Here is a 13519-nt window from a genome sequence, read left to right on the forward strand (position 1 = left end):
CAGACATTGAAAAGGAGGTGAACAGCATTTGAGAGACTTTCAGTAAAGAACATCCCGCTTTCCAATGGAGCAGTGAAATGACACAGCTGAAAGAAACCCTATCCAACATTAGCCTTTGGAAGCAGCAGACGTTCTACCTGCTTAATATACTCCATCCAGTTCCCATGCTGTGGTCAGGTCATCAGTTCCTATTGCTTCCCTACTGTAGCTCACTTACATGAATGGTTTGAGGCTTTTTTTAGCTGAAATTACATTTTGATCATCAGCTTGCCACAAAAAGCAGCCAAAGACCTATCTTTGCTGCAAGGACAAAAAGGAAAAAAAGAAGTTGAAATCTTTAGGATAACTCCACCAACTGAAGCTGATACCCTTTTATAGCAAGCCTGCACCTTCCTAGATGTTCTCACTTCCTTCTTTCACCGCCTGATTCTAGTAGGTGCTGAGCTTCCTTGATTTCCAGGACAGTTTGCAGGAAGCTGCAAGCTGTCAGCTGCTGTGATAATGAAGCTTTAAGTTGTCAATTCTGGCACTGCTATTACTACAGTGAGTAGTGCATCTGTATAAGCAATCCTGTGTCTATGGTTTATGGGGACCAACAGCTCCATTTACGGAAGACTCAGAAAGACCACCTGATGGCAACCACTACTGGGCACTATTTACTGTTGTTTGTTCATTCAAGTGGCCTTGAAGAGAGAGCCTCCCTGTCTTCTGTAACCGGCCTCCTGAGTTACCTACATTTTTCCTAAACGTTCCAGACTTAAAGGAAAATCAATTCTGATAGTTCAGTACTTTGGCTAACACAATTTAAGCCCCGATGAAGTCAGCAAGGCTGCTTTGTGGCATTTCCTGAAGGTAACAACTACAGCTCTTTTATTACTATCACCTGCTATTATAGCTTGAGAGTTTTTGTAGGGTTTGTCCTGACATAACTACCTGGAGAGCTCTGCACTCTCCATCAATAACAGACTTATTTCAGTCGTTTTGCAGGCTTATGTATACATGTACGAACAGATGAAGATTCAGCAACAGAGACACCAAATCTTGACAGAATCCCCCTGAAAATGAAAAGCCCACTCGTACAAATCCTAACCGTCTTGACACATCCTCTTTTCTATTCTTACAAATTCAAGAAGTTATATTAAGAGCTCATTATACAGCTCTATTTTATCAGCCATGAAAATAGCTGCTCAGGAGCAATAGATGACCAGGTGCTATCTAGTGAGATAGTCAAAACTCTTCCCTTGCAACATCAACATAAAAAAATCCAAAACTTCAAAAATGTCAGTGAATTGTAACGACTAAAAAGAAAAACTGAGTAGGATTAGTTAAGGTGAATTAAAGCATCATACTGAGATTACTTCAAGATATTTTGATTTGGGCCATTAAAAAATTACCAGCATATTTTTTGAAACAAAAATCCTTTAAAATTTTCAAGTATTTAGAAAAAAAAATTATATGCAGAATCTAAATCTGATTGTACATTGTACAAGTGCTTTTGTCAAAATAAAACATTTAAGTGAAGTAATTAGGTTTACTAATAAATATATAAGGACATCAAAATTTGATTTCAAGCTTGTTATTTTTATAATTGTAGGTGATCACCTCAGCTATTATAGATAGAAAAAAATTAACATGCGCATAAAATCTATTCTCATATACAGTATCCAATCTGCACATGGTATATACTTATATGAACATAAACTATATTTTCCTACATTATACTATGGAAACTGATAATAAATGCCAAGCCCATCTGCCTTCAGCTGGACATCCAATTGTTGTATGTTGAGGAGTACTACAATACCACTGCAAATCAGAGTAAATTCCACAGAGAATGGAAACTTTGATCGAAAGAAGAATAAGTTACAACATTTTGAATACTAAAGAAAGTATTACTGAGCCAGATGGAAACTAATTTAAACTTTGTACTACTGGCTCAGTTTTATATTCCCAAGAGTACCAAATTAAAATGTAGCTCAATACTTGCATGAAATAAAATTGTTGCACTCAAATCTTCTCTGGATAAAACACCGCAGTTAATGTATACATATACCTAGTGAAACACATACATACATACAGCAGAAAAACCAAACACCTCTCAAACCCAGCCATATTTTGATCCTGTGAAGGATAACTTATTTGACACTCTCTCTATCCTGAAGTTGTAACCCCACACATCCTTTACAGTAAAAAAGATGCTGCAATACCACGACACAGCAAAGAACATTTATGGAGACAAGTTTTTGATGCTCTCCTGTGCAGGGCAGCAGCATTTCAAAGAAACAGTGAAATATTCCTCATGCTTTTCCTTTGGGACTGATGTAGAAATAAGAGGAAAGGATGCAACTGAGAGATATAAAAATAGGAGAACTAAAAAAACCCATCTGTACATGATGTCAATAAAATTGTCATTAAATACAGCAGCATTTTTGATTTTTCTTTTCTTTTTAAAGGATAGCGCAAGGAAGATGACTCACCACTAGCAACGCAAATAAAATGACTCCACAGCTCCAGACGTCTGCTTTCCTTCCATCATATTTTTCTCCCTGCACAGCAATGACACAGAGGTTCAAAAGATTGCTCACTAGTAAACGAATTAATTATCCTTGAAGAAAAAGAGAGGGGAGAATGGGAAACCCCACATTTCAATTCAGCCACCTGCTTCCCAAGGTGGCCTTCCCAACTAGGAGGCCATGACACAGCCCATTAATTGAATTTTTATGAACATTAGTTTACAGTCGTATCTGGTATCTGCGAGAACAGGCTCAGAAGTGGGGAGCAGGGAAACAATGGTTGACAACTCACAAATGATTAGACCTGGTACCTAAACAGTGTCAGAGGTGCACTAGGGATGTCAAGAAGGTGTTTGCCTCTTTCCTGGTTCTTCAAGGAGCTTGTCACCAGTCACATTATTTGCAAACTCATAGTGTTGTCTGGACAGTCTTTTCTGTATGCTTCCTGCTTGGCTTTACATTAAAGATATGCTTTAAAAGAAGGGAATCTTGGCCACTAAAACCTTGGATACTTATTTTCAGAGGACAAAGTTAGAGTAGAGGGAAAGGATAGTTCGTATCGTTTAACGGAAACCAACATCGCTGACAGCAAACCCCAGTTCTTCTACTGAAATGACGGCTACATCAGAGACAGGAAAGCAAGCGTAGGGGACTGCACCAAGTTAAGCGAGGCTACTGTATTTCTGCCTGATCACATGGCACGAAGGGTACTGTGAGAATAACACACGATCTTTTCACTCATACGGTCGATGTGGCTTGATTCAGGGCTGAGCCAAACAAACAAAACTGAAGCTACATTCCTCGTGTCCTTTCCAACGCTGTCTGCCTTCAACAGATTTCCCGTACAGAAGGTCTATCCGCATACTTGCAACGAGTGACACTTTAAAAAATGTATTTATACACACTAATATTAACCAACTTACCCGGATGACTTCAGGGCAAGCATAATGTGGTGATCTGAAACACAAAATACAGTCAAATGAGCATGTAACATCCTGGTATTTATGGATTATGTGCATTTCCATTTTGTTTAGCAGAACCATGATTGGCTTGCTTATACAGAATGCAAGTGTGCAAAACCAGCACTTTTTTCCTTACCTGAATGACAACACATTTCTAAGAAACTCACAAAATGGTCAAGAAGTAGTATAATTCAAAATACTATGGCCCTACTATGAATTTCTTAAAAGTGAGGAAGGAAGTGAAGATCAGGCATATTCCGTGACTATATAGAATTCCAGACCTCTAATCCCACCCTTTAGCATGGCCTTGTATCTAATTAGAAGGAAGCCCCACGCCGGATAGCCTTTTATATGAAAAAAGACAGAACAATATTTTCAGACCAAACACATGCCGTCCCTAAACCATGTCTGGCATGTCTGCTAAGATTGCTCTCAATTACTCCAGTGGTCATAAAAGCTGCCAATACATGATTTCAACATGCAATTTATTTTTTTTCTTTAAAAAACTAAAAAGGATGGACAGTAGTACTATTACCTAGTGAGTTAATATATTCTTTTCGCATCCTTCTACCCATATATCTCTGGTTTGATTCCTGGCTGAGAATAGTTAATTACTTCAACTTGCCAGGTAATCATTTTAATTCCTAAAGATTATAGCCACAGCTATTTGTTTTATAGCCTTCATTAAAGTAACTTGACAAGTAAAAGGGATGGAAACTGTCTGAGACCTGTGCGCAAATCATGCTATTGTTTATACTGACACCTCCCAGCAGTCCCTGAGCCTGTCTTCATTTGTGCATTTGTTTCTTGTGACAAACACAATCATGGCTGGGCAATACCTGTCTCACAAAGTAATGAGCAAAACAGAAGCACCGGGAGGTTAGCTTTGTGCTAGGATGCTACATTAAAGCCCAGTGAGACAGCCCATTAATTGAATTTCCATACGCGCTACGCTTATCCTATGGCAAAATATCATCCCATGGGCACAGAACGCCCTGATTTGATATCACAGCTTTTGGCAGACCATGGTAATAAACTCAGGGTACGCTTGAGACTGCAGCTACCTTGACAGCAAAGCTTAAGCAAGGAGATAAAAATTTTAGAAAAGGTGGAATTCAGAAGTTTAGGACAATATTTAATACACCCCACCCCCACTTCACAGGTTATCACAGATATTCTAACCAGTACCTATCTGCTCAGTAGTGATCCCAAGTGTCTTAATTTAAACTGGATTTTGAAACCCTCAACTCGAGAGTCAAAACAGATAATGAAAACCAGAGCCTTCCCTCAGAGCTGGCCAGAGCTGGTCCTTGGGAGACCAAAAAGAGTGGATTTGTGCCTAATGGGTAGCACAGAGCTCTTGGCAGCTCTGTCACTGGCAGCCATATAGACATGGACAAGGTTACTTAATGTTTTTAAAAGCTGCAGCTGGCCATAGTCTGAAAAAGGTGACCAGAACCTCACCATGTGTCTACTCTTCTGACTACAAGAGCAATGTCATCACAGCTCTCATACCTCACAAAAGTTTGTATGACTGAATTCACTGGGATTTGTATGAGGCTTTAATTTTTTAGGGCAAAAGCTTCTATAGTAACAAAGAGCTTGATGGCAACAATAATGAAATACAGCTAAAACAGACAGTAAGTTAATAAAATTGTTGCTTCTTGACTAAGTTGGGGCTGATATGGGAGACTTGCAGCATATTGCTGGCCACTGCTGGAGAAAAAGTGAGGTCAGAGCGAGACAATGAATTGCTTAACATGATGTATGTGTTCCCAACCCTCTAACGCATATTGTTCCCTGTGAATTTGCTTCTTTATAGCAATCCAACAGCTACTCTACACCTGTTCTTTTTAATACCTCAAAGCTTTAGCCACTAAACAGTCATGTCACTGGACTAATGCATGCTTCTACAAGCTTTCAGAAGACAAGTTAAATTATTGTTCTGAGAATGCTTGACTAGTGGTGGTGTCTTCTTTTCCTATCATAAAAATGGTGTATAGTGTACAGGCCATCCTTAAGGTTCACACAAATGAGAATTAAGGAGCAGCACCAGAACTGGGACTGCAAACCAGGATGGACAAGCACAGCCCACTGTAACCAGTGCTAAATTGCTTAGACAGAACAGTGAAAGAGGGCAGTATAGGAGCTGTAGGGAAGGTAGTAATGCAACTATAATTTGGAAAAAAACGTGGTAGCAAAAACAGTATAGGAATTACGTCAGATCATGGACATTCACTCAGTTTAATCACATCAGAATAGAGAGACCAGTTCTAACATGTTCTATATAGCTGAGTCACATTAGGTTTTCTGGAAAACATATCTGGGGGAAATAAACAAGTGCAGACACAATCTAGGTAACTGTTGAGCTCCTGTCACTTAGTGTGTCTGAGTTTCTCAGTCTTGCATGCATTTTAGCTTCTGTCAGGTATGATGTTACCATTAGCTTTCCTACAGAAGGTGAGTCATGAAGACACACAGCACATTAAATGGCTGCTACAGGTGGTGTCTGTGGCTGAGCTAGAATCTTAAGCTAGACCTCTCAAATTCTGCACAGTATGCTATACGGTTCAGCACCATCCTTCAGCACAATACTTCTTGGGTGGCCATGCCATCTGAGTGCTGGAAGAGTCAGTATCTGAATTTGCAGAGTGCTTCTGAGTTTTTACTTGTATGGGATGACTCCAAGAAAGACTTCAGAACTCTTAATTGTGGATGCTGAGCAATGCAACCTTGACAGCTTCCTGGGCTAACATCCTTGAAAAGAAGAATGTAAGTGTTGTGAAGAACCCAAGATAGGTACATACCTATTTACGTGTCCCACTCGCAAATGCACTTAAAGCATTTACCTTCCTGACGTCAGCTGGAGTGCAGTGGAATCTGCTAGGTGTCTTACAAGGCACCACCGAAATTCTACTAAAATCTAGGGGAATGGGTGGAGAAAAGGCTATAATAAATCCTTTGAACAAGTTGGATTGATTTGATCATTCAACAGCTGCAGTGCAACTGCCCAGAGAGCACAGGTTTCTGGCATAGTAATTTTGAATCCTTGCCAGCACATGCTAGCTAGGTATTTGCAGCATTATCTTGGCTATCAGCTCTAAAAGGGATCCTCCGGCCAGCCAGAATCCATAGAAAACTCATTTCCATGCTGCCAATCACAGAGCAACTTCAACTGCTTTAAAGAGAAAACTCAAATTTAATCAAAAATCTATTTATCTTTCTACAGTCATGAATATTTCTTTGGCTTTTATCAATAATTATTCAATATACGTGTGTCAAGAGTAACATTCCCTGCCTCTTCCCCTAGGCCATCTCCTCATCGCTCAGCTACATCTCTGTGCAGCAAAAGCCACAATCTGCCCTTGATAACAAGTAAGTATATCGCTCAGCAAGATCAAGATGCAGCTGCTGCCTGCGGGTACTGCTGCAAAAAAAGCACCGAGGTTGGCAGTGTTTATTTCAAGGGTGATGTGGATTTTCCCAGCCTAGTCTGCCTGGGGCGGGAAGGGCTCTCTGAATGGTCATTCACAGCTATGACTCTAGGACACAATAATCTTAAGGACCTTGGGGGACCTTAGCAAAGCAGTTACGTGGGATTTCAACCAGAGGAAATAAGCCAGAGTGCAATGGTGAAATCCAGGACAGCCCTGGACAGGTAAGTCAGGCATTCAGAAAGAAATGTATATATCCTTGATATATCTATCCTGAATTTCATCTGAGGAGCTAGAAAAGTAGTTCTGGACCTGTGCACATCAAGCTACAGTGCAGCTACAGCAGATCCGAGACAATCAGGGCCATATCTTCAGTGCAGATGTGATGTGCCTGTGACCTACAGCTCTCATTATGTAGGTAAGAGAGAACTGCACTGTGCACACACAAATAGCCTGCCCATGTATGGTTTATCTGGGAATATACAGTAACTGCTTTTCCAGAGAAGCAGTTGGTTCATCAAGAAGCACGGGGAAAGCTGTGTGATCCCACTCCACAGTGTGACAAGTCATGTGTTAGACTGCCTGACGGGTTCCCAGGTCTCATCAAAGATGAGTGTCCATGCCTAGGTCCTTTGGTCCCATGCCTTAAGATGGTATCTGGGGAAGAAGAGAAGCTTTTTTGAGCGCCATTCTTTAGGCCTCACAGCTGGAGGCAGAGTTTCTGCAGAGAGGGAGGAACAAGAAATCTCCTTCCCTCTGTCTTATGCATGAAGTTACCTTGATACAGGAGGTTGTACAGGTGCACCAAAGTCCTCCCATGTCTAGCTGTTTTTGCTGTTTCTCGGATGATAGAGCCACTTCTTCCTCCCTTGTTAATCACCGTTTCCAAGCTGGCTTTCAGAGACAGAAGCTATCCACTAGCGCTTTCCCCCCCTGCTGGGTAGCAAAGGGCTGAGATGAAGGGGAACGCCAGAGGAGCAGCAAAAAGGATAAAGGGAATTCTTCAAGAGAAGGGCATATGTTAGAGTGTCCTGAGTGGAGAAAGCGATAGCCACAGATCACGCAGAAAAGTAAGACGGGGGAAACTGAAGAAAGGGTTCCAGCAGCAGTGGGTAGTTAAGGCTGCAGTAGCTGTAGGTAAGGCTGTAATTAAGATAGTAGCTGTAGTTAAAGCTGAGTGCTATTTTGCCATTAAAGCTTCAACTCGGTCATTTAGCTTTATAGGAGAAAACTCAGCATCTAACCCTCAGCTAAATCTTACAGCTCTTTACTCACTGAGCGCAATTACAGTTTTGGGGAACCTGTAAATCAGTTCATTAATTAATCTATCAGTTCAAATTATTAAGACTTGGAACCTTTTAGAGCTCTTAATTTAAAAAATGAAACAGACCCCTGTATTAAAAGGGCATAAAGATTGCAAAGTTAAGTATTCAAAAGTGAAGAATTGCTAAAATAAAGCTTGAAGAGGTTATACTGTACTCTGTGGGTAAGTCAGGGTGGGGTGGTGGATGTATTGCTGCCCCCAACGTCTCTGTTTTACTTGTGGAAAGTCTGTAGCAATATGAAGGAAGTTTAGTGTCATGAAGGACAAGCTTCTGACTGAGGCAGCTGATTGACATCCTGGAGAATCAAATTCTCTCTCTGCCCCTGCCACAGAATCTTTCTGTGAAAGAAAATGAGCAGGTGCCTTAAACTGAGATGTCCACAGGTAATTATGAGTTGTAGGTTCCCCAGTTTTCAAAATCACAGTGTGACACATCCGAAGTTTGATTTACAGTGTTTATAAGCACACGGAGCAGCAGCTGCAGTCAGTAGGCACTCTGCAGTCCAAGTAAAGGGCTGTTATCACGGACTGAGTATTCTCAGATATTAGGCCCCAGAGTATCTAACTACACACTCAAAACTAGTTGATAATTTTGAGTTGCATTTTGCAGAATCACATGTCCTCATATAAATGGAGATAACCAGATCAATGTGGCAAACATAATGTGAAAACAGTATAATTAATGTTTGTAAACCTAAGATACTACGATGAAAATCCTACCTAGCATTCACAGCAAGGCTTGAATGCAGTGAGCAGAAATTATGAATGGATCCATAAAATGAATGATGAGGAAAAATCAAACATTAAATAGCTGTTTATTCAAAAAGACCACACCATCCAAACATCAAATGAGGCAAAGATTTCTTGGAAAAAACCTGTACAAGCTCGTAATTAATGGCCATATCCTAATGTGCATGGGCTAAGTTAATGCTATACTCGCAATCTGAAAACAGCACATCTTAAGTTCTCAGTCCTTGATTTTGCAGACTTACAGCTCTTTTAACATACCTTGGGATGTATTATAGGTGAGGCTGGTATTAATGGTTATTAATAAGGTTGTCCAGTATTTCCCTTATGATCCTCATTTTAAATTGCTTATGAATTACCACCAATTTAACAACTTAACAACAATTTTTCTTGCTTTTCGTCTGCCTCAGACTGGTTTCATGTTTGTGTGGGCATGCATGCTGTGTATGGGCCGAAACATTTCCACTATTTAAGTCTAATCTGAATTAAACGTTTTTTCCCATAAAAAAAGGAAAATTTCCAGTATCCTCAACTGCAAATGGGAAACTTGAATATTCGTTTGCATTCTCTAGAAAAATTTACTCAAACTGACACTAGAAAAATGCAGTTTGCATTTACTAGCAGAAACCCTCTAGAGCATCAGGATCAAAATTCTACCTGCACTGGTAACACTTCACAGAAGAATTCTTCTACCTGAAACTGATACTATGAGCTGCTGTGGCTGGGTTTATCACATGGTACCAAACTTTAAAACAAAGTAAGTGCAAAACCAATGGGAAATAGATCTAGGGACTGACACCAACTGGCTGGGACAACCAGGCAGGAGAAACTAGAGCTGACCTAGTGGAAAACAGAAGAGGATCTGGGATTTGGGACCAAATATGGAGCAGAAATGACTGGGAGAAGTCAGCAAGACTAGAGTGCAAATCAGGGAACGAGACGGGAGCGGAGTGCTGGGAATGGAAGCTCTTGATGACATAGGGTAAAAAGTACTAATTCTGGTATTTCCGACTTTAAGAGCCTAAATTTGCAACCTAACAATAACTGGATATAGGGCACTTGCATATATTTTAGACAACACGCACACATTTATTATAAAGGGGAAAGAGTATGTGCAGCATCATGTCTTGTCATTAAAATCAGAAATGGTGCTTGGACACTGAGGTGTGTGGCAACTGAATATCGCTCTTCTGAATTATCTACTCATCACAGGTGTGCTGATACACCAAATACAGATGTAAGAGAATCAGGAGCTAAATGGTCTTTGCTAGAATTTCTAACAAACACACAGTGCATTGGTTGTTATAAATACCCTAAGCTCAAAAAGAGACAGTAATCAGTCCTAATGAGAATATGTGATGATTTTTTTTTTTTTATAGATCCAGGCAATCTGTGGGTCTGCAAAGTGTTGCTAGGAATTGCTAGGGAGAGCTGAGAGCCGAGGAATTGATTGTGCTGGGGTTGGAAGTTGCTGTTTACCTTCTTTATGCCACCAACAGGCGCAAAGCTTTCATCTCACTCTCAATAAAATCATGATCACCATCACTCTTCCCACATGCACACAGTTTTCTGGATGAGGGCAGGGGTTCCCTATGGAGACACCAATATGGGGGAACTGTTCCATACAGTCAGTTAATTGTGGGGCTGTCAGCAGTGGTGTCAGTCTCCGTACCGACTGCCTCTGCAGAGGTCTGGTCTGGTGCTGTGGCGAGCTACATTTACACGTCAGCTCTGTCCTAGCTCTTGGTTGGGATAGATTTGGAGGCAGACAGCACAGAGACTAGCACTGCTGTGGGTTCACGGTCACCTAGCAGCTTTCAGCTCAGTGTTCTGAAGCTGCAATGAGTGAAACGGAGAGAAGTAAAGAGATGACAAAAATTTACTTTGCCAGGTTTCTGTAAGGAGCAATAGGGAATTAGGAAGGATCTTTACAAGCTCCCAAGAACTGTAACTCAACGGTATCCTCTTCCAGTAAACAAGGTCCAGGGAATTCTCCAACCCTTCCCACTTTTCCAAGACTCGTATAGAAATAACTACAATTTATTTTCAGAGCAACTTGGGCACTGCAATGACTTGCTAAGACAGAGAACCGAAGCAGAGAAAGGTAATGCATCTTGTCCAAGACCACCCTGAATGCCTTCAGCAGAGACAGAAATCAAGCTCAGATCACCCGACTCTCAGTCCTGAGGTTTAACCATAAGGCACTCACTCTTCTTGCCTAGTGACAACTCAGGATGGACTGAACAATATCTACCGTTCCGAAACACTGCAAGGCAGCATGCTGGGAAGGATTGCTGGTGAAGAGACAGGGGAGTGTCTCTGCATGCCATTGCCTGATTTTGCAGAGGAGAAAGAGCTGAAGAGATCTAAAATAACAGAAGCAGCATCCTACCACATCTTCTGCTTCCTTTCTTGTCTGCTGTTTGCTTGCAGACCTCCCCTGCTCCTGGAGGAATGCAGAGACTCACTGTGTTACTTTGGCATTTCAAGGACCATCTCCCCATGAGACTGCAGAAATTGTAAGCAGAATTATTCCTGCCGACCCTACAAACAGGTGCTCTTCCCCTCAGGAGTCTATAGACACATATTTAAAACCAGGGCTTATTCCTCTATGCTGTATATATGCAGGATTTATGCAATATAAATTTCTAGTAATCGGGATTCTTTACAATCGAGGCACAGTCTGTCAGTGACAAGTTATGTCAATGAAACAGCAAGTCCATCCTTACCTCCTTCTCCTACACAAACACAACTGGATTGAATTCATATTGTTTTCTCCAGGTAGGCATCAGTGCTACAGAAAACTGTGCAGATTGAAGGCACAGCTCCCAGAAAACACTGACTCTGAGGTATGCAATACAGCATACTTCAGTCTACGTGGTTATCTTCATGAGGCCAGTCAAGGCTCTGTGGTGGCCTAAAGCCTACCCAATCTTTGGACTAAACTTAGCAGTTCACTTGTGACAGCACAGAATTCTTGACTGCACTCTAACCACCCTGCTGCACTGACGAAGTTGGCTGCATCACACGGCTCAACCCCATCTGATGCTCCCGCTATGACTGACAGAAATACCTGGAGACTCCTTGCGTGACTGTCAATGGAAATGTTACAGTTTCATCTCATTATCAGTGTTCACAGCACAGATAAAACCATTCTGGAAATTAACTTCTGGGTGCACGGAGGAGCATCTCATTAAAGTTCAGTATCTCAGCCATGATTCACTCTGTTTTGTTCCTTTTCATGCTGGCTGAAAGTACCAACTACAAGGGTAGGTAAAACTGTTGCCTTGAAAAGCTCTCAGGTTGGTTACTGTATGTGTTACAAGGGAAAGGGAATCATAACTGGATTGCCTTTCTTTGTGAACAGTGTGGCATATTGTTATATATTCCTTCCTTCCTTCTTCCCTTCACCCCCCAAACCAGAGAGATCATAAGACACCAGTATCAGCCATGCTGGGCTCCATGCCAGGAGAATTAATGAAGTGGTGTAATAGCTCACACAGAGGCCTAGTGATTGGCACCGCACTTAAAATGCATCTGCAAGGCAGGAGATCATAGTGTTGCTGCTGTGTTCTGTTTATTACAGGCACGTCTCTTCCGTTCCATTGATTTCTTTATTAGTGCGTTTTAAGGTCTCAATGTGGGGGCTGGCTCTGCTTGAAGCCTGGAGGTTTGGATTCCAGCACAGCTTATGGAAAGGAAGTCTCCCTTTGAGACTCTAGACCTGGATGATAGAGCCTAGTGCTAACAAGAACAAGAACCCTACCAAGAAGTTCCCGAGGAGTTTGAAAAATCCTACAGGGCAATGTGAGACTGGGTTGGTTTTTACACTTCCACTTGTTTTTTTCATGGAAAGATGGGGGAAAATTTCATCTAAAGAGTATAGAGGCTTTGTGGTAACTGCAGGGAGGACTTCATTTCCTAATCTATAAGGGAGGATTGAAAGCAGCTGCAAGCAACAGATGTGTGTTCTCTTAACTCTTTGCTTTTCATCTGTGCTGTTAAGAGGTCAACTCTTGACTTGACGTGGACAAGGAAGGAATGGGTGGGTCTCAGTGTACTCATCAACCAGCATTCAATCACATCATGAACTTCAAATAATTTTGCTATCCACTACTCATGACTTGAAAAGCAGAGCCCTACAGCTCAGGACTGAGAGGCAGCGGCTGGGCTGTACAAGGAACCACGATGGCTTCATGTCTACCCTGAACTGCCTTGGCTCAGAGAGCAGATTGAAAAAACACAGACTGCAACCAGCTGAGGATGGCGCTGGGCTGGAATCATCAGATTCACACTACCAAAGGCCAGGAAGAGTTGGTCTCTTCCTGTGGGAGAAGTGGAAATCTCCTGGTCTGCAACTCCAGTTGCTGAGCTCGCTGTTATAACAAATTCAGGCACAGCTAAAAGCTGGCGTAGTGGTGCCAGGCTGCAGCAGCTCGATGCAGCTCCTGCCTGCCCTTGCCACAGCTCTCTGCGGCAGCCCCCTGCACACTCATCCCAGCACCAAGCCACCGCTATGGAGGTGTGGGGGGGCATGAA

General features: G+C 41.8%; 1 protein-coding gene across 8 annotated transcripts in view; it reads right to left on the reverse strand.

Moving 5' to 3' along the window:
* Positions 1–13519, reverse strand: part of BRSK2 (BR serine/threonine kinase 2) — a 324417-nt gene that overhangs the window by 68163 nt on the left and 242735 nt on the right. For all 8 annotated transcript variants that reach the window (XM_054200490.1, XM_054200495.1, XM_054200493.1 and 5 more), the window contains exons 6-7: positions 3437–3470; positions 2478–2546 (exon numbers count right to left, since the gene is read on the reverse strand). In XM_054200490.1, coding sequence (XP_054056465.1) covers positions 2478–2546; positions 3437–3470 — 103 coding nt within the window. The remainder of the gene's footprint in view (positions 1–2477; positions 2547–3436; positions 3471–13519) is intronic.

The sequence above is a fragment of the Rissa tridactyla genome, chromosome 4 (assembly GCF_028500815.1).
Source record: "Rissa tridactyla isolate bRisTri1 chromosome 4, bRisTri1.patW.cur.20221130, whole genome shotgun sequence".
NCBI classification, from domain to species: domain Eukaryota; kingdom Metazoa; phylum Chordata; class Aves; order Charadriiformes; family Laridae; genus Rissa; species Rissa tridactyla.